The 24,492-nt window shown below is 32.1% G+C and overlaps 2 protein-coding genes across 4 annotated transcripts in view; one reads left to right on the top strand and one right to left on the bottom strand.

Moving 5' to 3' along the window:
• LOC145279922 (menorin-like) overlaps positions 1 to 5,891 on the top strand; it is a 32,928-nt gene extending 27,037 nt beyond the window's left edge. The window contains exon 6 of one of the 2 annotated variants that reach the window (XM_080131489.1): positions 5,406 to 5,891. The gene's annotated coding sequence lies outside the window, so the exon portion shown is untranslated. The remainder of the gene's footprint in view (positions 1 to 5,405) is intronic. The other variant, XM_080131490.1, reaches the window with a different exon arrangement.
• Positions 5,892 to 16,533: 10,642 nt separating this feature from the next.
• The window catches only part of LOC145279920 (sterol carrier protein 2-like), a 137,129-nt gene continuing 129,170 nt past the window's right edge, over positions 16,534 to 24,492 (bottom strand). For both annotated transcript variants that reach the window (XM_080131487.1, XM_080131486.1), the window contains exons 17-18: positions 24,020 to 24,096; positions 16,534 to 17,545 (exon numbers count right to left, since the gene is read on the bottom strand). In XM_080131487.1, the coding sequence (XP_079987613.1) occupies positions 17,450 to 17,545; positions 24,020 to 24,096 (173 nt within the window). In that variant the 3' untranslated portion in view covers positions 16,534 to 17,449. The remainder of the gene's footprint in view (positions 17,546 to 24,019; positions 24,097 to 24,492) is intronic.

Below are 24,492 nucleotides of genomic sequence, written 5' to 3'. Positions count from 1 at the left end.
CCTTATAACGAAATGGGCATTCACTTCTATAATTTAGGATACATGAATTAAGAGATGTGGGCTTTTTAAACACTGAAGTAATAAATTCATCATTGTTGGAATCAATATAGACGTCTAAAAATGGTATCTTGTTATTTATGTTGAGCTCATAAGTAAAGTTAAGGACGGAGCTAGTTTGAAATGTACATCTTAAATCCTCTATCTCTTTGATATTATCGGCAAGTATAAATACATCATCAACGTATCTAACATAAATGTAAGGCTTTTTTGTAGAGTTGAATATTTTATTTTCCAGGTTGGCCATATAAAAATTACTGAAGGTTGGGCCCAGAACAGATATTTTAAAATGTCTCTGTTAATGTATATATATATATATAAAAAAAAACAAAAAAAAAAAAAAACTGTCCAATAAATTTGTATATAAATAGCCCACATAAGCCAAAAACGATCTTATAGTACGATGTAATTTTAAAACACGACCTTATCATTCGACATAATTTTAAAACGACTTTTTATATAACCAGCCAGACGATGGCGGAAACGCCGAAAGCGCTCGCAGACTACGGAACACTTTTACACCATTTTACATATAACACAAGAAGGATTATTCGAAAACTGGAAAAAATAAAACGGAAAATTGTCAAACAAGAAAATACTGTGCTGTTTAACAACATATATATACATATATACATATGGTGTGTTCAGTTCATAAAGACTAGATAAGTTTCTGTAGAAAATCTTGAATAGGAGAACTCAATGCAATGCGGAACACAGATAAAAATGATAAATAAAAAGCTCAACAGCAATTGTTAGCCATTTCTCGTAATTTATTTTACCTAGTCATGCTGTGGGTTCCGAAACCTTATCTGCTAACCAAAACTCATCACTCCTTGCAAAGTGGAATAAATTATAATGAGAAATGGCTAACTAGTTGTGTTGAGTTTCTTCTTTCTAGTTTGTATATATGTTTGATTATATAATCAAGATTTCAATCAATTTCGCTCCATAGATCTTCCAAATGTAATTTCGTTACATACAAGAAATCTATTTTTATTTGCTCAGTTGGATATGTAGTTTTTACAGTTGTTTTTTCTATGTCATATTGTACAGAGATGGCTCTGAGTTTTATAATTAAACAAGATTCATCAGAAGATAGGCAAGACATTAAAACAGTTTTTTAAGGTCACAAAAATAATAAAAATAATTCTTACATGTGTCTTATTGAACTGACTGACATTTTTTATGTTTACAAAATCACAGCCTCATTAACAAAAATTGATTCATTTTCCTTTTATTTTCTAATAAGCTATATTTACTTGGCATCACTAAAGCTATTTAATAATAATAAAAAAAGTTTTGGTTCTTGTCCAAAATTACCCCTATCTTTAAAAAAAATAAAAATGAAGAAAAATCTGCATGATGCCTGTGCACATGACAAAACGAAAATATCATCTTCCAAAAATCATATAAATTGATCAAGTATTTTATTTTTATAAATAAAATTATTTTTAAATGATTAATTAGAATTCATAGGCATTACAACATAAATCTTATAAGTATGAATTATTGTTGAGTTACCCTCCTTAGTTTTGAAAATTTTGTTTCAAAATGGCAGGTGAGACAGTTACTTCTTGAATGCTCATAAAATCTTTTTTTTTTTTTTCATTTAAAAATAAAACTATTTGATCAATTTGTGATTTTTGGAATATGATATTTTAATTTTGTTACAAGTATCCTACAAATTTTTCTTGATTTTCACTTTTTAATGTAGGGAAATTCTGGATAAGCACTACAGATTCTTTTTTAGATGCTTATTTCATTAATTTTCGTGAATTTTATTGGTTTTTTTTTTGTGTTTTTATTTTTTTTTAGATGAAAGTTTAAAAAAAGTTTTGCCATATTCTTTGTAAAAAAAAAAATATATATATATATATATATATATATATATATATAGAAGCCATTGCCATTTAGACCTAACTAGACCTAATCCAAGATGGCTACTCTCTGAATGAAATTCTTTTGAGAGTGAAGGTTGTGTCAAACTTCAGTGAATATTTTTGCTACCAGTGTCCATTTACTGAAAGTGACAAATTTTAAATAACTAATGCAGAATTTAAGTTGCTTGGAATTCTTTTACTTATGATGCTAAAATATTACACTCTAATCTATCAGATTTGGTGAGTGGGCCTAAGACTATGCCCAACTTGTTAGGTGTCATGCAAAAATAGTTTAATTAAAGCTAATATATTTTCTACACTTCATTATGAGCCAGCTTTAAATTAGTCATAAACAAAAGGATTTTATTCAGAAAAAGATTTTCACTTTTCTTTTTCTTATTAAATGAATTGTAATAATTATTCTGCCTTTCTCATGAACTCTTCAAAAAAAAAACTTTTTTTTGGTCAATGTTTGATTGATCCCATATTGCAGCGAGGCCTTTTTTAATCCTTTTTTTATTGAAAATATTATTGTTGGGTATTTTTTTTTCATTGAAAATATTATTGCTGGATTTTTTTTTTTTTCAAACAATATTACTAGATTTAGACATAATCTGGTAATTAGTTATAAAAATGATCTTGAAGTCCAGACTGTCTAACAAAATTTGAAAATATATTTGCCTTAAAATAATTTTTCATCAACCAATTTTTTTATTGTTATCGCATTTCAATTTCTTCAGTACTTGAATGTATGTATGAGAATCAATCTGGAATTTTCTTAAGGCCCCTATGCATTGTTTTTTTTTTTAATTTAATTTTTTTTTTTTTTTTTTTAAGTTTCTGCTTGCTTCTCATGGTGTCCTAAACCCTATCATCCACAGAAGGTATTTTCCCCACATTCAAATCATTTGCTTTGTTAGTAAATGTGGTTTTGGGGGAAAGATAGGGTATGCATATAATTTTACCAGTTACACGATTTTATTTTATTTATTTTTTTTTTTTCATATCATTTCTACTTTTATAGGCCTTCAGTTTATTTATAATCCTCCAATTAGTTTTTCTTAGTAATATGTAATTTTGTCAGCTTTGGCAAAATTTTATATACACTGATTATATATTATATAAAAACAATAACAATTAACATATATATATATCTATGCACACACATATTTTTAATAACTTTCTTACCTTTTAGAGGATGGGGGATATAAATTCAATGTTAATTCATTGTAAAATGAGAGCTTATTAGTATGGGTTGTGAAATGTCGATTTTTATGCTTTTCTCTTGTTTAGCAGATTTCTTACTATTTCCAATTTGAAAGTAAAAGATTGATTTGTAATGAGCGAGCTGTATTTAATACATACTTTGGTGCTAATATTAAAAAATGATAATTGCACAAAAACTTTGTATACATACCTGTAAAAAGGCTGTACACCAAAATTTATGCAAACTTGTCTAGCACTTTTGTTTTTAGAAAATAAAATAAAATTTGATCAGTAAACTATTTCTAGATGGTAGTATTAAATAAAACTTGTTTTAATTAAAATTTCAATCATGTCTATTATTCATTGATCTTAATGTAAGCAGAAAATGGCAGATGAGATATTTTGTCATTAAAATGCATTTTTTCTTGTTTAAAAGACTATAGTTATGATTTTGGTGATGAGGGTATGTTAGAAGGCAAAAGAGACAAAGCTAAGAAGGTGGAAAGAAAATGTTTTTAATTGGACATGTCTCAACAGTTGGGCGTCCATCAACTAACTTATCCTGGATCAGAAGAGATGGCAAAAAATAAGTCACGTGAATTCACAATCCACACCAAGCGCAAGATACGACTCGCAACGAATTTGCATAGTTTTTTGTGTACTTTTATTTATACCTAGGGCATAAGTACATTATAAAATTCTTATGTCATTTTGTTTATTTTCTTTTTATGAGCATTTTTTAATCTAAGAGTAAAACTTGGGAAAGCAGCTTTTAGTACTTGCAACTTGTTTTGCTTTTCTTTCTTCAATTATTTGTATTTTTCAAGCATATTCCTTTTGTTACAATCAAAAGCAAGTATAGACAAATGCAGAGTTATGTCATATTTCTTTTATAAAAAAAAGTGTAGCTCTTTGAAAATAATTCCAACCGGGACAAAGTATTTTCTGGAAAGAAAATAAATCAAATTACATTTTATTCTTCTTAACATGCTGTAGTGATCCATAAGAAAAACACAAATCAGAATCAAATATTGATTTTGTAAGAAGAATGCCAAGTAAATGATAATAGGACTGACTTTTCTTTATTTATTAGATTAAGATTGAGATAATAAGAAAACTTCATCGCCAGTAATAGACCTCTCATTTTATAATGAATTAATGCTAAAAATGAGACCCACTTTCAAAAAGGTGAGAAATTGATTAAAATAATTTTCTTTTGACAATAACCCTAAACTTTTTTCCTTTCAATAATCATGAACTTTAGTGCCTAATCGATAGTAAACCCCAAAAAATATTTTAGTGATTGGGTGATTGGATGTGAATTTCTGCCATTAATTCAAAAATCCTCTTAATGCAGATGCATTAAATAAACAAGTTTAAAAAAAAAAAAAAAGATGACGCTATGTATCTCCCCTCCCCCATTTAAATGTGATTAGTAATTGATCAGACCTTAATTATAATTTGGATAACATGAGCTTGATTAAATCCTGATTTAATCATCAAAACAACTTATCACTTAAAATCGTGCTTTAGGGTAAAAAAAATATATTAAAAATAAAAAATCTATTACTAGTTGAATTGTACCCGAGAGATGTTAAATAATGTTTACTTTGTACAAACATTGTCAAGCTAAAAGTTAAACTTACTGGAAATAGGGATTAGAGTTATCTCGCTCTTTATAAAAGCCCCATTAAATTAATTTTTGAAATTTATAAAGATATATAATTTTGAAATGGAAAACTTACCTCCCTCCTATAAATGTTTTAATTTTTTTTTTTTTTTTTTCATAATGACATCTAAACTTAAAAAAATGTGTAACTGATTATGAAAAGCCCCCTCTTCCCTATTTATGAAGGGAGAATCACTTTTCTACTTCAAATTAATTTAATAATTCGAGCATTAATGAAAAGGAAGATAAGTTTAATCTCCATTTCTGGCTAGTTTAACTTGTAGTCGGCCATTCAACTTTCTATAAATTACTGTTTTTGATCAAACGTTTTTTGTTTTTTCACTAAAACATAATTTTACATAAGAATGAATAATTTGGAAACAATTTCTAAAACCAATTTCATTGTCAATTTAGATGATTAAAAAAAGATTTTGCATTCCATTTTTTTTCTTTCTTTTCTTTTTTTTTTTTAAATGGTAAAATGCATTTATTGAGTTGAGGTATTTGCTGTGCATTCTTTCTTTTTTCATATTAACATTTTTATTTTTATTCTGAGGTGCATTTAAAAATCTCTTTTGTATTTCTTTCCTCAGACTATGATGTGGTATGGGTGCATAAGAAAATTGCTGCTTTTCTTTGGTTTCACAACACAAGTCAGCCATTTTAATATATTGATAAACTAAAAACTGGTTGACATGTTTACAGTAACAAAGATTTTCAGGGTACCCCCCTCTCCATTTTAATTTTGATGTTGGTTTTGTTGAAGAGAGAGGGGACATTTTAATTTTATTTTCATTTGTTTGCGGTCTATTTATTTTTAATTTAAATTGTTTGGTTTTGATGTTATATGTTTTGTTTATGGTTGGTTATTATTCATAACTTTATTTTTATCATTTGCTTGTGGGGAAATTTTTCGGGTTTTGTTTTTATTTTGAGTTACTCCATTCTGATTAACATCTTGTCCAAGATATTATAAAAAACATTCCCTATATCTGTGGGTTTTTTTTTTTTTTCAACTTTGAACAAAATTAAAACCTGCATAAAAAACTAAAAAAATTGTAAAAAAAAAAAAAAATTTTTTTTTTACAATAAATGTAACAACAATACACAAAGCCATCATGTTTTAAAAAATTAACCATTTTTGTCTTAATTATTTTTTTATTTTGTGCATTTTTTTTTCTTTAACTCACTGAATAGACATCCTGTTCAATCAGATAAAAGAATTGTACATTTCCCTACTCTCACCGTCTTTAAAAATAAAAAACTAATAAAATAATAAAAATAGCTGCTGAAAACATTTTATTACAGCAACATCAGTAGTCTATAGTAGTTATCCTGGATTACTCATTGCATAACTCTCATCGTAAATATTTGATTTTAGCTTGTAAGGATGGGAATCCAATGGAATAAGGGATTAATGAAGACTGAATATGAGAATAAAAATCGTTGCATAAGACATATTGAAAGAATTGATGTTTCACCTCTTTGATAAGCACCCAAATAAAGAGGCAACTCTTTCCATATGACTTATGTTGTTCTAATATTCAGCTTTTGTTATTCCATCTTTATTTATATTTACACACACACACGCACACGTCACCCACAGATAAATTGTTTCAGTTCTTCACTGTAGCTAGACAGATTGAAACTCTGGTGTTTTTTGACATTTGAAGATTCTAATCACCAAATTTTTCCAAGCCACAAGAAAGGGAAATTTTGAGGGTTTTTTTTGTTTTTTTTCTCTTACCATAGTGCTCAACCCACGAAGATGTGAGGTGGAGGAATGATATAAATGGATTTGTTTGAAGGGCAAAGACATAGAATTAACAGCAGATCGTGCCAGTTTTTCAGCTTGTATTCATCATTATAAGTTTGATGAACGCAAAACAAGAAAACTGCTACTTAGGGATTTATTCTATTATATATATGCTCAAATCATTGCTATTCAGCAATATCCCCTTACACATATAGCAACTAATACAATTATATATATATACTAGCAGGCTTCATTTCCTGGGGGAATTAAAAAAAATATTAACTAGGAAATATTAAGTATTCTTGTTTAGTGGATATATGCTTAAAATCAATTTTTGGGGCTTTTTTTGTGCTAAGTCTTATTTGAATCTTATAAATCAATGAAATCATGTTCTTTTGTATTAAGTGATCGGTACTTGTACAGTTTAATCAAGACATTAAAAAAATGCAAATGTTGAAAAAAAAAATTATCAAAATTTAATCTCAGTAAATGAAAACATTATTCAATAACATTTTTCTTGAATAAAAACACGCTGCCTAAATGCACACAAATAGAGTAATAATTTCTAATTCTTTTTTATTTGAAACATTTATTTATTTATTATATGATTGTTTTTATCATATTAAAATATTTTTTTTCTTGTTTTCGATGAAGCCAAAGTCAAATGCTAAACAAAAAAAAACCATCAAAGTCCGAATTCCTTCCACAAAAATTCACTTTCATTTAGGATGTTGGCAACCTTCATGTGGTCCCTCCCATTAATTCCCAATGTTTTTCTAGGAAAATATCGGGGAAACCAATGCAAACAATAGAATCTTTGGATTCATATGATATGATGATAAATTTGAAAATGGAAAACTGCTTCAATTTGTTTTTATGAATAAACAAAAATTTTTTTTAAGACAAAATAATTTTTTCATAGCTTTTTTTTTTTTTTTTTTTTTTGGGATATTCATTTATTTTCTTATGATACTTTATTTAAAAAAAAAAAAAAAAAAATAGTTGGTGAAACGTTTTAGGGTGGACTTGCCTTCATTAAAAACAAGAAAAATGTGAAATGAGCATCCGATAAAAAAAAAAGTTTTAAAACAAAAAACTGAGCTTATTACCTTATTATATTTAGAGCTTTTGAAATAATTGTGTGTGGGAGTAAAAATTTAAAATCAACATATATATATATATATATATATATATATATATATATATATATAAACTAGTTGCTCTAAGAGAGTAAGGGGGTTTTGGTGTAGATCTGCTTTGATTTAGTTTTATTTTACAGCCATCATGCCAGTGATCGAGCATAAAATCACAGGTAAAAAAAAATTGGAAATTCTTTCAAATCAACTCAAAAAAACAAAAAAACAAACGCCTCAGATACAATAAACAAGAATTTCAGTATTCCAGTCATCTAATCTTATGAGTGTTAATAATCAATGCTCTATGCTGTTAGTATTAATGTACATATTCTTAGATTTGAAAATGTTTCACTGTTAAGGCCATTTCAATAACAGGCCAAGAGATCTACTTTTTGGGATATTTTGTGGGAGGCAAAATTTTTGGTCAGTCAGCAGAAATCTTTTAGCTATTAACATTTCATGCTCATTGCTCAGAAAATTTCATCTCGGAACGGGATTTTAGCCAATGAAAAATTTTCAACTGAATTTCTGCATTATATCATAAATTACATTTGGATTATAAGTGTGAGTGTACTGTAAAAAGTTCAATTGAATTTTGATCATTATTTTTTTTTGCCATTATTAAATAAAAAGAAAAAAAACATTAAAACAGTTCATCCTGCTATTTCTGCAGGCAAATTTTCTCGTTAATTTTATATATTTTGTACAAGTTTCATGTATTATTTAGTCATTTATTTATTGCGGACTATTATCCTCATCTTTTAGTTGTTGTTTCACAACCTTTCGACCAACTATTCCTCTGGCCTTCGTCAGGTGGTTAATAAATAAATGGATAATACAAATTACTCATCCTAAAATGAATTCCAATTAATTAAATAAGTTTCATGTAATAATCTTTAAGTTTGTTTGTTTTGTTTTTTTCAAATAAACAGCTTTGCTTATTCAAAAAATAGCCCCCCCCTCTGCCCTATTCGTTTAAAAGTTAAAATGGGAGTGAAGTGTTAGTAGCTAGAAAGATATGTTTACTGGATTCCAATAAAAAAAACAAAAGCTGCAAATGTTAGATATATTGGTTTGTTATAGGAATAACCTTGTTCACTATTCATTTTATGGGATTTTTTTTTTTTTTTTTTTTTTTTTTGGTCAGTCAGCAGACTGACAAAATTTACAAATTTGGGGTTTTCTCTTTTAAATATTCCTTCCTTATTTAATCAAGCAAATTATCTCTAATTTGGGACAAATATTTTTGTATGTTTTTGATGATAAATAAAAAAAAAAATTTGAAACAGTATGTTTTTTTTGTTGTTATATCATTTTTCCAAAGTGATTTGAATTCTGAAATAAAATTTTTTTCAATATGTAAAAAAAAAATATCATGGATCATAACATTTTTAAAGATGCATACAGTTTTTTAAAAAATGTATGAAATATATCAAATGTGCAAAAAAAAAATAATTAATACACAAAACTTGATATTAGTATTTATCTTCTTTGAAAAAAATTGTCAAGATTACTAAATGATCAATTGTACAACTATTTTCTGGTATCTTAAAACAATACCAATTTATTTTTAGTAATATTCATCTATCTATCTGCTATTATATAAAAGGAATTTTGTGTGTGTGAGAATTTGTTCCCTATGAACTCAAAAACGGCTGAGCCGATTTTTATGAAATTACATACAAAGATACTTTATGTATCTGGTAGTGTTCTTAGGTTTTGTATCGGAATGTCTTCAATAAGTATCAATAATTGAAATAATCTGATGAAAGAAGAAATGGACGATTTTGACCAAAGTTAATATCTTACACAACCCAATATCACAAACGCATTTGAGAAATTTTATTACCAGAAAAATCGAAAGGCCCAACATATAAAATCCACAGTCGGTTCTTTTGTATAGCAGGGGCACGTTTAAAATGAATGTTTCTGTTTAGAGCACAATTGAAGCATGATACTTGACTTTTGCATTTTAAACTTTAATTCAAGCCATTATATATAAAATAATTTTATAAAAACAGTAGATTCTCTACAGTGCAATGTAGACTACAATGTATTGTGGACTAAGTCACTGCAGAGAGGCATGTGAAGCTTTCTCCCAGTGCACTGCAATGGGTCCCTAACTAGAACAGACAATCGATTTGATCGAAAAATGAGCAATTTCAATGACAATAAAAATATGGGAGTGTGAATCCCGGACAACATTGGGTCTCCCTGCTAGTAAAAAAATATTTGTAAAATTAACTTTTGATCATTCATCAAATAGAAGATATTTTCTTTTAAAATCATCTTTTAGTTGGCTTACATACTGAAAGTTGGCAGGTTCTATGCTGAAAATTTAAAGAAAACAAGACTCATTAATAAAAGAGGGTGGGTCATAAAGGAATGTAAAAAAATTAACAGCAGACTTACTTTTGAAGAGAAAAGAAGAAAACATTCTACATGCATATCCGGAAAGACTGCTTGCTATTCAGAGTTGAGAGAAACAAAAAAAAAAAAAACGATAGTCAGCAAGTATAATAAGAGGATGATGATGATGATGATGATGAGTGCTTTCCAATGCTGAACTGATTCTGCAAAAGTTGACTTTGGGAAATGTGGTTGGCTGATTCATGACATGAAAAGAACAAAATAAAAATAAAAATACCCCTTTCCCAAAAGTGCCCAGAAAAAGATGGGCTTAGCTAAGGGTTTCCAAACATCAACCATAAATTAAGGTCTTCAATTTATGAAGTATATATTTTCCAAGATGAAGAACGTTTCCATGTTGCTGAAGATGATTTGAGGCAAGCTTCATTGCCAATTTTTCAAATCTTACTGCAGAGTTTTGTTGGTTTCACAGGGAGTTGTTTATCAAACTCATATGGACATCCGGATCTGTTTTCATCTTCATGTCTGAATTTTGTCAGTCATCTTCTGCTTGGTCTTTAATTTTCTCTTATAAGCAGAGTGGATATTTACAGCCATTTTGGATGCAGCATTATCTTTTTAAAACTCATAAAGCAGGATGAGGAGCTTGAATTTTAAGATTTATTGTTATTTTTTAGCAATATATAGACAGTTTGAACCGTTGCTTATTTTTGTATTTAATTTTCACTTCATAAGCAGTGGGGAGAGAGAGAGAGAGAGAGAGAGAGAGATTACCTCCTCTTTATTTTTGTTTTTGCGTCGTCGCCCCCCCCCATTTTGACAGGACATATTTTTATTTATTTTCTTATTTTTATTTATTAAATATTTAAGTATTTTATTTAAATATAAAAATAATAAATATTTTTACATGCATAAAATATATCCATGGACATATATGATTTCTGAGTATAACCCGTCATCAGCACGAATCACCCATCAACAAGGGTCCAATTCATAACTACACTATAGCAGCATAGCATTTTACAGATGAGTCATGAGGCAAAGGTTTTCAACAGTAAAATTTTAATTTTTAAATGAAATATATCTAAATACATATACCATCATTATCATAAATACTAACATCCATTTTACAAGTAAAAATTTACTTCCAAACTAACCAATCTCTGCCCAGATCTTTATTTATCCTTCTTTCTCTCAAATCATCGTTTTCTCCCATGGCTTTTTCCTCTGTGAACTGATCCTGCTACCTTAATTGTTCAACAGTGTATCAGTCTGCACACGTCTCACAATAAAGTTCTGATTTCATCTTCTTCTGAGGTCATCGGATCTAAACCTGTCTAAGACTCACATTACATATCATTCTCATATCAGTTCTTTTTATGCAACGCATGTCCTCTACTCTCATTGGCCAGGTAAAACTTCAATACATCATCAAATTGCACAAACATGCCTGATAGACTCCTTCCTTTGGTTGACAGTGATAACTAGGGCTAATATTCTTTTCATTATTTTGACTCTTGAGTATATATAAGTTAATATCTTATATATTTTTATTTAGAGTGATGTGATTCTCGATTGATTAACTGTGTCGGATATATACTCAAGAGTCCAAACAATGATAAGAATATTCTCTTGTCACAGCCCTAGTGATAACACACAGTCAATCGACCGAGAACCACATCAGTCAATTATAAAAACACATAAGATATTAACAGATATACTCAAGAGTAAAAACAATGAAAAGAATATGCTGTTGTCACAACCCTTTGCTGGTTAATAATGGCAGAAGGTCCCTGAACTTTATTAGACATTTCAACTTATTAAAGTTCAGAGAATTAAAATTCAGACAGAACTTATGGTATGATCTGATACAAATAGAAAAAAACCTGCATGCTCTGAAATAACAGTATTCATTTTTTTTATAACAAAGGCTCTATCTTAAATGGCCACATTCAAAGGCATTTCTCACTATAGCAACATATAGTTTTCCCCGTTGAACCTTGCTCTAATTTTGTTTACACTGATTGTTGTTGTTATTGAACATAGTTTATTAATTTTGTACAGGGTAGAACAATAAAATTGTCGCCACAGAAAAGACGACATGATTCCATTTCCGTTTGATGAAAATCAGTTTTCTTTTTTGTTGCAGACCATTTACTAGTTGGCCAGTTGTGTACAAATCCCAAGAGCGATAGGAGCTTTTTATTGTTTCTGAAAGTGTCACAATGTTCAATGAGTGAGTTTGAAGATGCACCGCTGTCCAACTCATGCTCTCTACGAATCCAAGTTACAACAACAGGACCATTGCCAGCACTCTCAAAATGCAAATCTGGATGGTTCAACACTTGAGGGCACAGCTCAACGAAGTTTCCGGCCATCGGGTTATGGTCTTTGATGTGCTTTCAAGTAAGGGCTACATCATGCCACTTCACATCTTCGAAATCTGTTTCAAAATGAACACCAAAGTGTACCTGGAGATGCAGAAAAGTGTTGTGATTCCCCTGATGCAATCAGGTGGCTGCTGGCAGACTCTGGGTGTGGCAACAGGACTTGTGGCCGGACCAGGAGTTCAAAGAGACCCAGGCTTGGCTTCAGAAGAAGTACTACAATTTTGTATCCTTCTCACACTGGCTCCCATCCTCCCCCGATCTGAACCCACTGAACTACTTCGTTTGGTCATATGTTGAAAACATCACCAACATGACCTCTCACAATACCAAAACCAGCCTGATCGTTGCCATCTGCTGAGTATTCGCTGAGCTCCCACCAGTGCTTGTGGAAAAGGCATGCTCCCAGTTCCAGACCTGCATCGCGGCGGTGATTAAGGTTGAAGGTGGCTACATTGATTAGATGTCAGCTCTACTACATAATCAAGTTACCTGAATTGATTTTTTCAATAAAAATTTGAAAATAAAGCTGTAGTGTTTTTTTTTTTTTTAGAGCTACAAATTTATTGTTCCATTCTGTATTAATTCAAATAATTATTGTTGGCATTTGTTTTCCAGATATCTTTCTGGAAAGATGTTGAGTACTTATAGAAGGAATCATGTGAAGGTTGTCAGTGTTTCTGTGGAACAAACTGGATTCAAACATGGCATACTCAAGTTTCAGCCCATGTCATTAACTACTTAGCCACAGTAACCTCCCTGTTTACACTAATGCAATCAAAACAGAGTGTCGGGTTAATCTATTGATTAGTTATTAAATTCAATAAATTTGGCAAAAAAATACCCCCCCTCAAAAAAATAAGCGAGAAACAAAAACGATTCCCCCACCTCCACCCCTCTAAAAATAAAAAAAATGTTTCCTTGTGCAGACGAAACTCTTCTGCAATGGCAAATTCTCCCCCTCCCCTCCAATATTTATGATAATAGAAAACAAGGTCGGCAGAGGTGAAAAAAAAAAAAAAAAAAAAAAAAATGGCCAAGATGGCTACCATCTCAGTTGGAAATTTAAAAGCTGTAAAGAGAGTGATTATTTGAAATTAAATAAAAAGCATTTAAAACTGCTTAAAAACACCAAAGAAATGATGCAAATAGGTTGCAAAGTAACTTTTATTGCCTATAGTAACATTTATTTGTTGAATATTTGATTTTTTTTACCACTTTTTCGAATCATTGTAGATTGTAAAACAAAACCCAAAAACAAGCACGTTACTATATAAGGAAAGATGGGGGAGGGGGCGGAATTTACACGCAAGAAGAGGACGCAGTCGCTCAGCACCTGTTCAATGTCGCCTTGCATTGCAGCATTTATTACATTTGGAAATCCATTCCAAAGCCTGCCACGGAAATAGCAAGAAAGAGCCGGCAGAAATATACCGAGACCTCCCAAAAGATGAACCTTAAAGAGTGGGACCAATATCAGCGTGCAAAGTATTTTCTGGGGGAACTCTCTCAGAAATACATAGACAAAGAAGGTTCCTTGGAATGACTCAAGAGGGTAGTCCTCCACCACGATTAGGAAAGGATTATAATAGCTGCTCAAGATCAGAGATTGATTGCCAACACATTCAAGAAGATGGCAGGTATCAATGATGACAACAAATGCAGGTTTTGCCATACAGAATTGGAAAGTGTGAGTCGTCTGGTATCAAGTTGCAAGGTTCTTTTGGGGGACGGTTACTACACAGCGAGACATGATGGAGTATGTAAGTACCTCCACTGAACTATCTGTAAAAAAATTAAACATCCAATGTAGCAGCAAGTCCTGGGAACATCAACCTGAAAGAACAGTTAGAAATGACTTATATACCATACATTATGACCATGTAATCCCTACAGCCACCTACGTTGAAAATGCTACTGTCAAACTAGTTATATGGAATAAGTCAGAAAAAGTGGCAACCTTGGTTGAAGTGAGTGTCCCTAATGATGGAGATCTGAACAGAGCTGAAAGAGAGAAACAGACTAAATATCAACGTCTCATGTATGATATGAAAAGAAACTGGAATCGTCGGGAGATATCAATCATACTAGTTATTATAGGTGCCACAGGGCTTATGAAGAAGAACGTCCTACCTAATATTCCTAGTGAACCAAGTGCAAGAGAAATCCAGACAATTGCATTTAAGGGAACAAGGAGGATACTAAAAAGAGCTCTCGGTTGGTTTCAATAAAAAACAGGGGAATGTCGGCAGCTGGTTTGGCTGCCCCATACCCAGCATTACAATCTTTAAAGGAAGAGAATGCAAAAAAAAAAAAAAAAAAAAAAAATGTCCAGAGATCCTGATTGAGAATTCAAATGAAGTATGTGTTGAAGTAGTCTCTGTTAATGCTAGCATAGACCTTTTTCTAGTGGAAAGTTTTAAAGTAAATCATGATGAAGATCATAATGGCCAAAATATGATCACTAGGAAAATGTTGACAAAAACTATTTACAGGAATTTACTGTATGCTCACAGTGAGATATGTTTTTTTTTAGAAGTAATTTTCTTTGGAATATGTAACCTGACAATCGTTTTGTAACAAGATGTGTTGCGCCATGATTGTCCAGGGAGTCACTTAGTGTTGCATTCTATATAAGTTAGTGCTAAATATAATCTGAGTTTGTTCTCAGGGACCATGAATGTTGCAGGGGTTCTTTGTCAACAATTCTGTGTTCATACTGAATTTAAAGATCCATATTATCGATGTTGTTGGTTTGTAATTTTTTTGCAAAAACAGTTTCTTCGCATTACTTCTCTACCTTTGTCTGAAAAATTGTTATCTTAGTTCCAGTGAAAGGGGATTAGTGTTGGCTGAAAAAAAAAAAAAAAATTACTCGGAACAAAATGCACAAAAATTTTGTTTTAGAAAAAAATAATTTATTCTTGAAATGTTACACGTATGCCCACTTTCACCTTGTTAGCTCAAAAAACTGAATCATTTCATTGGTATTGGCTGTAAACGTAAAAATTGAATCTATTTGCAGAGGGGACCTGTCACTTAGTTCCCACTATTTGCCACCTTGCAACCTGCACACACTGGATGTGTTAACCTTTTAAAAGCCTAGATAGCAAGCCTGAGCTGTTGAGGACAACTGTCAGTGTATAATCAACTGCGTTGATCTCTCTGCACACTGGGGTGCAGGTTCTTTCTTGACTGACAGTTACTACCAAGATTGATCTTCAAGTTAAGTTGGCCTTTGTAATGCAATTCTCTACCTGTATAAGAGTGAAGTGCGTCCAAGGATGGAGTACTGTTGCCATATCTAAGTAGGAGCTGCTTATCCTGCCTTGACAAAGTTCAAAATAGCTTTCGTAGCCTAGTGGGGGAACCCTTTTTTTCTTCCCTGGAACCTCTTTCCTATAGAAGAGACGTTGTGAGCCTGCCTCTGCTTTATCCTTATTTTCATGACAAGTGCTCATCTGAACTTCAATCTATGGTCCTCCTCGCCAAACTTTCATGAAAAACACTCATCTAGCTGAAACCACTATCAATAATTTACCCCACTCTTTATCAGTGCCTAAACCTAAATGTAGATTCCATGAACAAAGCTTCTTTCTTAGAACTGCACACTTGTAGAACTCTGTTCTGTTTTCCTGCTTTCCAACTGACTACAATATGGTTGTCTTAAAGTCCAACGTGAACAAATTCTTAAGTCATCCAATTTACCAAATTTCCACTACTAACGATGACTTACATGTTCTGCTTAACCACTGTACATTCATTAACCCCTATCCCTGAGTGGCTTCCGGGCCTTGATAAGTGGTGACCACCTTGTAAAAAAAAAAAAAAAAAAAATTAACCCTTATTCTCGAGTGGCTTCTGGGCCTTGATAAGTGGTGACCACCGTGTAAAAAAAAAAAAAAAAAAAAAAAAAAAAAGATTTTAACATCGTCAATGTAGAAAACAAAAATATCAAAATCATTTCATTAATTAATTTTGTTTTTACTCATTTTTATGCCACAGTTTATTTATACCCGAGAAAGATTAAAAAAAAAAAAAGCGTTAAATATGAATGAACAAATAAACAAGGTTTTATAAAAATAAGTTTTTCTTTATTCATTGTATTTGCACCCATACAAAATAAGGTTTTATTTCGAATATCTTTAACAACTTCATCACCACAAGTTAAGGCCAAGCAAACAGGGTGAAGAGGAAATTAATGTTACGAGTTTATGAATCATTTTCAAATTACAATCTCAGTCTGTCTTCTAGTGTCTCTTGTTTTATCTGCTGTCATTATTGCCATGGACAGTGTCCACTCTTCACATTTGAGATATTCGTTTCTGATGCATTACTTATTTGAAAGCCAGCTTCATGTTCTCCAACTCCTCAGAGTTGAAGGTCCAGTTCCAAAAATAACAATAATCCTTTTGGGACTTTTGCAAGATGGAAATCCATCTGTAGACAAGGTTTAGGCAAAAAAAAAAAAAAAAGCACAATTCTTGACTTATTTAATCATTTAGTTGCAAATTAAAGTAATTTTGAGCATCATTTTACTCAAAGGAACTCCTGGAGTCTAGATTTTTTTTATTTAGACATTATTCTGAGATGCCCTTTGACATGTGACAATTCTGATAATCCTATATTGAATGATGGAGACATTGCGTAGAACAAGATATTTTAATTAGCGTTGTTTTTACGAACCATGTGATGCCAAATTGAGAACAAATTTTTTTTTTCTCTGCTTATTATTCTGGAATGTACTTGAACCAATGTGCCAAATTTTATCAAAATTCCACAAAGAGTGATCAAGATAAACATAAAACTCTCAAATTTTTCAATTTAAAACAAAAGATGCAAATTACTCAATTTTGTAAACAGATTTTAAAAAATTTGTTAAATATCAAAATTCTTAATGATTTTAAATAAATTTAGCAGTTTTAAAAACATGGGTTAAATTTTTAAAAAAAGATTTTGTTCAAAATTTAATTGGAAATAAAGATATTTTATAGTTTAGAGGATGGAGTTTTAGGTTTAAGACTTTGAAGTTTCATGGCTAATGCCATCTTGCCGGATACTTTTAATTTGCCAGCCATGAATGCCTGAAATGAGAAAAGAGCAACAAAAAATTAGAATAACATTTTAAATCATCTACATATTAATACTGTTATCACTACCTATGTACCTGCTGTAAACAGACATTATTTAATAAAAATGATAAACTGATAACTACAGAAATGTTTTCATTCCTTTCAGTATTCAGTGTTTGGGAAAGCAGAAGTGTACAATATGTTGGCTTTTTATGAATAAAAACCCATCTAATTTTCATAAATATTTGTAAGATAACAAACATGTGCAGTGCTGCATGTTTAGTGGGGTGCAAAGATGCAATGCATGCAGGCAGCAAACTGATGATGAGGAAAATGTCTGGCTCAGAATTTTAACTTCCAAAATTTGATTTTTGATTTCTCCACTTGGAAAAGTTATTACTTCTTTTATACAGGGGTTCATACTGTGAACTCAAACCGCTTGAAATCTTAACAAAATTGATGTCCACTCCAGATACGAGACCAACTAATTGGTAGATTTGTAGAATAGAAAACAATAATCTCATTCTAACATTTATAAAATAACTTTATTGAATATCTTTGTTGTCTTGAGAAAGGGTTAGTATCTGAAAGAGTTTATGCATATAGATGTAAATAGAAGATTAGAGATAGTTTTGTAGGAGTTCATGTGTAGAGACAGTCCTGTAGGAAGATGTACCATATTAAAGTCTGTGTACGGTAGTAGCCATATTGGCTTGTTTGTCTTATCTGGGGCCAAAAGGCCCAAGCAAAGTTGCAGCTCAACAGAGGAGTGTGTTGTCAGGTGATAGCTGGGAAAAGAGAATTGCTGCAGTTTTAATCTTTTATAAACTTAGTCATGTTGCCAACTCGCCTGAAAGATGATCTCTGGTTGGGCAAACTAAAAAATAAAGTTCACCGCAACAACCAATCAGCAATCTTATGCCACACACAACTATTCGCTTCTGTTGCAACAGGATTTTATGTCCAGTGATCAAGCAGGCTGGCTGCATGATCCACTCAAAATGAAACCTATATATATATATATATATATATATATATATATATATATATATATATATATATATATATTCGAGCAGGACAGGTAGAAGAGGTTATTTATGTTTCTGCATGTCTCAGAGACACAGATGGACTTTTGGACCTTACGCCTATAAACTGGTTTTGTTCAGTTAGTGGATAGGTTTTTCCTGATTTTGCAAATTTGTCATTCAATGGAGAAGCTGGGTGTCATTGTAAATTCAAAATCAAACATTGTTGTTTGTTTGAAACTAGAGTTGTGATCTTTTTTGAAAGAGAAATAAAATACAGCATGATCAACACCACAGCCAGAGTCAAAATCACACACCAAATTCAGACAAAGACAAGTAGATAATCACAGCCTGTGCAGTTAATACAAACAGATGCAGGTTCACAGGATATTTATATAACAACCTATATTGCATATTAGTACTGATTAATAATAAATGTTTTGAAACATTACAGTAGTAAAAGTGAATACAATGACAAGATTAGCCCAGCCAAACCTTTAATAACAAATCGCAAAATTTATAATCCAAAAAGGATTACAATTATGCATTTTAGTAAAAGTTGATTATTATTTTAAATAATGGTTAACGTGTTTGCTAATGGCCTCTGTCGATTCATACTAAAGACTCATAAAAAGGTACCTGCTTCCTTCAGCATTATATGGTGAGGATCAAGAGAAAGAAATGATGTCCTCCCCTAAATTTGTGGTAGCCAATAAAAAAAAGGACACTTTGGGTTGCCTTCAACTATGGTTGATAGATTTATTTGTTTATTAGAAGAAAATGAAAAAATAAAATAATTATCAAAAATTGAGTTTCTATTTAAAAAGAAAAAAGAAGGAAGCTCCAGTGCAAGTTTCACAATATACCAACTACCCTCTGCTGCAAATTTGAGTTTAACTGAAGCATACTATTAATGATTAATGACCACAGTAAAGATACATGGAGCTACACAAAAATATACATAGATACAGTGACAATTCCCCTGCAGAATTAAACACTTCCTGGATTTTCCAGAGAGATATTTTTTTGTTTGAAGTTTGTTTATTTTTTTTCAAGAAAAGTGTGACAGTATGTGGCTTTCCCTCTGACAGGCCGCCGACCCCATAGTTGTGTGGCGTGGTTTACTACCTCATCTCTTTACCGTTCTTGTTGGCCGTGTCATCATCTTTTGTTTCACACTGGCGGCTGCCGATGGAATGCACGCGAGTCACAAAGTAGAAGTAAAATAAGTCGTGGAACAAAGAAAGGAAAAATACCTCTGTTTTGCAGTCAGCTCTAAAAACTGTCCATACGTGTCGCTATCAGCTCCCATCCGTCGCAACCGGCAGCTTGATGTCAACTAACTGTCTTCTCTGTGTCGTTATCTGAAGTCGCCCCACCACCGGCCACCCAGAAGCTGCCCTTCCCTTGTAATCTGTTTTGTAGGCTTCTATTGTCATTGTTAAATCTAAAATGCTTGATCTAAAAATACCTACAGATTCATTGTTTGCTACTTCCTATTTTATCGTACATTTGTATGAGACTTCCTATCTATTGTTCCCCCCTCAGCACTTAGTGGCTCATGGGTCATCTTCATAGTATCACAAAAGTATGAGATAGAAAAATACTTGTATTACAATATGAACTGGTAACACAGTCTCTTATGGTTTTCTTGGCTGATACACATAACCTCAAGAATGTTATAGCTCTGGTAGCAGAAGGTAACCGACAGCTTTTCTTTTGTCAGTTTCCACAAAGAACTTTTACCATGTAACATCAACATAAAACATAACATAATATAAAAAAATTAACTAAAAATGAAAAATTTTCCCAGAAGTATTTAATCTGGGAAGTGATTGAGTCTGATTATATGCAATCTGTAGATTTGCTAGGAAAAAGGGGTACTTAGAAAATTGAAATTTAAAAAAAAAAATACTAGAATGACCAGGGAAAAAAACATGAGGCAATTGTTGCCATAAGATCTGGTTTGGTTGTTTTGTATAATGGCATATCAATCTTTTTGGGGTTATTTAATGCTGAATCTAGTCATTTTGGAAAAAAATGTTTTAGGTTTCAAGTTCTTTATATCTTCAAATATTTATTCATGGTGTTTGGATTGGTTGTTTTGTGGAGGAAAATTGCTGTTTTTGAGTTTGCAGAACATAATGTTGCCATCAGATATCAATAAAAGTGGCAGAATCTAATTAGAGAAACGCATCTTTTGTGAGCAACTGCATTTTGATTGGAATCCTTTTATTAGGAATAATACAATTTCCTGAGTGGATTTCAAATTCACTTATGGCCATCCATATAACAAGTCCAGGCAATCATGCAACTAGGATCTTTTATTTGATCTGAATTTTTTAAAATAACTTATACAGCAGTTCAAAACTGAAAAAACAAGTGAAGCATGCATGGTCCCCCGTGAGTGCACAGTGAACGAGGCATAAAAAAATTGACTAAGTTCAGCATTTGCCCCATCCCCACACCATTTAGTCCCAAAAGTCTCCAGGAGACGTCAAATCCTGGTGAAAATGAACAAACAGTGCAGTTTTAACATATGTAAATTTGAATTCTGCATCATGCAAAAAACGAAATGACTAAGTCTATCATTTTCCCCTCCCCCATTTAGCCCCAAAATCCCCAAGCCTTAACATTTTAATTTGAGTTAAGCACCATGTAAAACTGCTAAATAGACATACACAGAAAATTTTGGTCAAGTATGGTAAAATAGTCCCAAAAGTAGAATGTCTTTATTAGCCTTAAAAGAGACCCTGGGGCACACACAAGAGTTATCGCAAAATATAAACAAACAAAATTATATAGAAATCAATTAGTTACAACTTTTCAGAAAGTTTTATAAAAATCCAAGGCATCAATTTTTTTTAATAAGCATAAGTGTCAATTTTAGCCATTTTAACCTGAAAGGCACCCCTAGGAGGGCAACTGGAGTTTTCCCAGAAAATCCGTTCTGTTACTTTTTTTTTTTTTTACTCATATCATGTTTAATGTTTGTGCAAAATTTCCAAAAATTCCAAGGCGTAGTTATTGAGAAAAGTGAGGACAGACAACCTGACAAACGGATAAGGGTGAATTTACAGGTCCATCTTCCTTTTGTCGGGGCCCCCCAAAAATTCCCCTGTGAGATTAGTTTGATATTTTTCTATGATTCACATACCAAATAATACAAACCACAATTAGATAATCAATAAATGTGACAATTTTTAACAATTTTCTATAAATGAAGAGACAGGGGACTTTGAAATAAACAAACAAACAAAAAAAAAAGCTGATGCATATTTCAATGAGTGCTTTTTATTTTAATATTGGATTGTAAAAAAAAAAATTTATAATCCTTGTATTGCTTGTAATCCTTACCTTTTTTACTTCAGTTGAAATTCTAAGAAATCAAGAAGCGGGGAGCTCCTAGGGGCTATCACAATCTTTATATGAGATACATAAATATTTGAATGTTCCATTAAAGTTCTTTTTTTATCTCTCAAACATTTAGTTAGTAAAGAAGTTGGGAACTATTTTCTTTTCCAGGACAAGAATTCATCTAGTCTGGTGGAGTATCCAGCTTTGTGCTGTCACTTGAGGTAACATAACTTTGAGAAGGTGCTTTATTCTTTGTAAAAGCTAGTGTTGGTTAGCCATACCGATGAGATCTGATTTGTGCTGCGAATAAAATGTGATTTTGAATATTTAGTCAGGGTTTACTTGTAGCACAAAGTATCCTCTTGCTAGGTTGTCCTGAGTACAGAAAGACCTTAGACACTTGAGGAGAGTGTCCAGTAGACATTTAAATTTCTCTTGTATAATCTTTTCAGAATGGAATTTTATAGGACATTGAAGTGTTAGCAGCTAAAAACATCTCTGCAGAATGATTTAACAAATTTGACAAAGTTCTCTCTGATTCTCTCTCCTCTGATCTTGAGCAAGTGGTACAGTGGGGAAGAGGTGGCTGGTTACTTTTAATGCATCCAAAATCAAGCTCCTATCTTTACATCATCAACACTCTGATTCCCATCTGGTATCAATTGAAATGGATGGCTCTTGTCTTGGATAGGCTTCATGTTTTGACAAGCTTCTGGGATTGACCTTTACTCCTGATCTGAAATGGAACACGTACATCAAGTCTGTTGCCAAGGTCACTGGAAAAATGGTGGGATCCTTCTATCGCTCCAGAAGATATCTCACTACTGATGCAATTCTCTATCTTTATAAAAGCCAGGTACGTCCAAGGATGGAGTACTGTTGCATCTGGACAGGAGCTGCTAAAAACAGCCTATCCTGCTTTGACAGAGTACAAAATAGACTTCGTGGCTTAGTGGGAGATGCTCCCACAGAAGAGACGTTGCAAGCCTGTCTTTATTTTATTGTTATTTCCATGGCAAGTGCTCATCTGAGCTCCAATCTATGGTCCCCCTTCGCCAATCTTTCACGATGAACACCCGTCTAGCTGAAACCACTATCAATAATTTTCCCCACTCTTTATCTGTGTCTAAATCAAAATGTAGATTCCATGAACAAAGCTTCTTTCTTAGAACTGCACACTTGTGGAACTCTCTTCAGTTTGCCTGTTTCCCACCTGACTACAACTTGGATGTCTTCAAGTCCAACATAAACAAATTCCTGATGAATCGCCCCCTTAAGTAAGACACTTTATCAAATCTCCAATACTAACGATTACTATGATACTATCCCATTGATTACTGTAAATGTAATAACCCTTATCCCCGAGTGGCTTCCGGGCCTTGATAAGTGGTGACCACCATTTAAAAAAAAAAGCAAAAAACAAAAAAAAACATCAAATGTTAGATTTATTCGCCTGTTATAGAGATGGCCATGGATTCGATCATTTAAAACAATTATCAATCTAGAAACGACCACTATTTTAATAACTGAAAAAAAAAAAATGGTTAATCAATTGCCATTCTTTTCTTTCTTCTATATAATTTTCAATCATTAGTTTTTTTTTCTCTCCACTGTTTATCAAGGCCCAAACCACTTAAGTCTAATGGTTTCTTATTCTAAAGAATACGGCATAATCATGCTAAATCACAAAACTTAAGTGACATCGAGCCTGGCTAGTATCAGATGCGTGACTATTTGGGAATATTAGGTGCTGTATGTAAGCAGAGTATAATAACTTAAGGAGATGTATGCCCCTTGCCTTGCCGTTTCAGATCACCCTTGGGTTAGGTATGGCATGTGTTAGCCTCCTTCTAATATTCTGGAGGGTTACCATACAGGAGTGGATTTAGTTAAGGCAATAAATCTAGGAAGAGGAGAGTCCCTTAAAAAATGAAACCAGGTAGAGGGAGCCCATTGGCTCTGTAGGGCAATCTTCTAGTGATTATGTCACAAACAAAATGTGCTATTAGAGTGTCGACGTCACATACAGTGTCATGCTAAACTCATTCCTTTTAGCTGTTAGCATATTGGTGATCTGAATCTAAAGAAGAGAAAAATGTCTAACCTGTTGAGGATTTAATTTCCCAGTCATCAAAAGGAGGAAATCTTTATCAGATATTGTTATTGTACAGTCGGCTTTTTCTAAAAAGTAAAAAAAAAAAAAAGAAAAGTAAATGTACAACAAAACATCTGAAAAAGAAAACTAATTGTATTAAAGTTTAGTGACTTCATTGGAAAATAAAAGAAAGAAAAAGCTCAAATTTTTAGTTTGCGAAAACATTTTCAATAATTGTTATGATCATTAAAATTCTGCTTAAAAATAGAGAAGAGAGAGAGGAGGGGAAAAGGAGAAGGGAGAGGGAAAGGAAAAAGAGGAGAGAGAGGAGGGAAAAGAGAGAGAGGAGGGAAAAGAAAGAGAGGAGAGAGAGGAGGGAGAAGAGAGATAGAGAGGAGGGAGAAGAGAGAGAGAGAGGAGGGAGAAGAGAGAGAGAGAGGAGGGAGAAGAGAGAGAGAGAGGAGGGAAAGTGACAGAGGAGA

The sequence above is a fragment of the Euprymna scolopes genome, chromosome 7, assembly GCF_053919585.1.
Source record: "Euprymna scolopes isolate OS-2025 chromosome 7, ASM5391958v1, whole genome shotgun sequence".
In the NCBI taxonomy this organism is placed as follows: domain Eukaryota; kingdom Metazoa; phylum Mollusca; class Cephalopoda; order Sepiida; family Sepiolidae; genus Euprymna; species Euprymna scolopes.
This window is presented reverse-complemented; position numbering and strand designations above follow the sequence as displayed.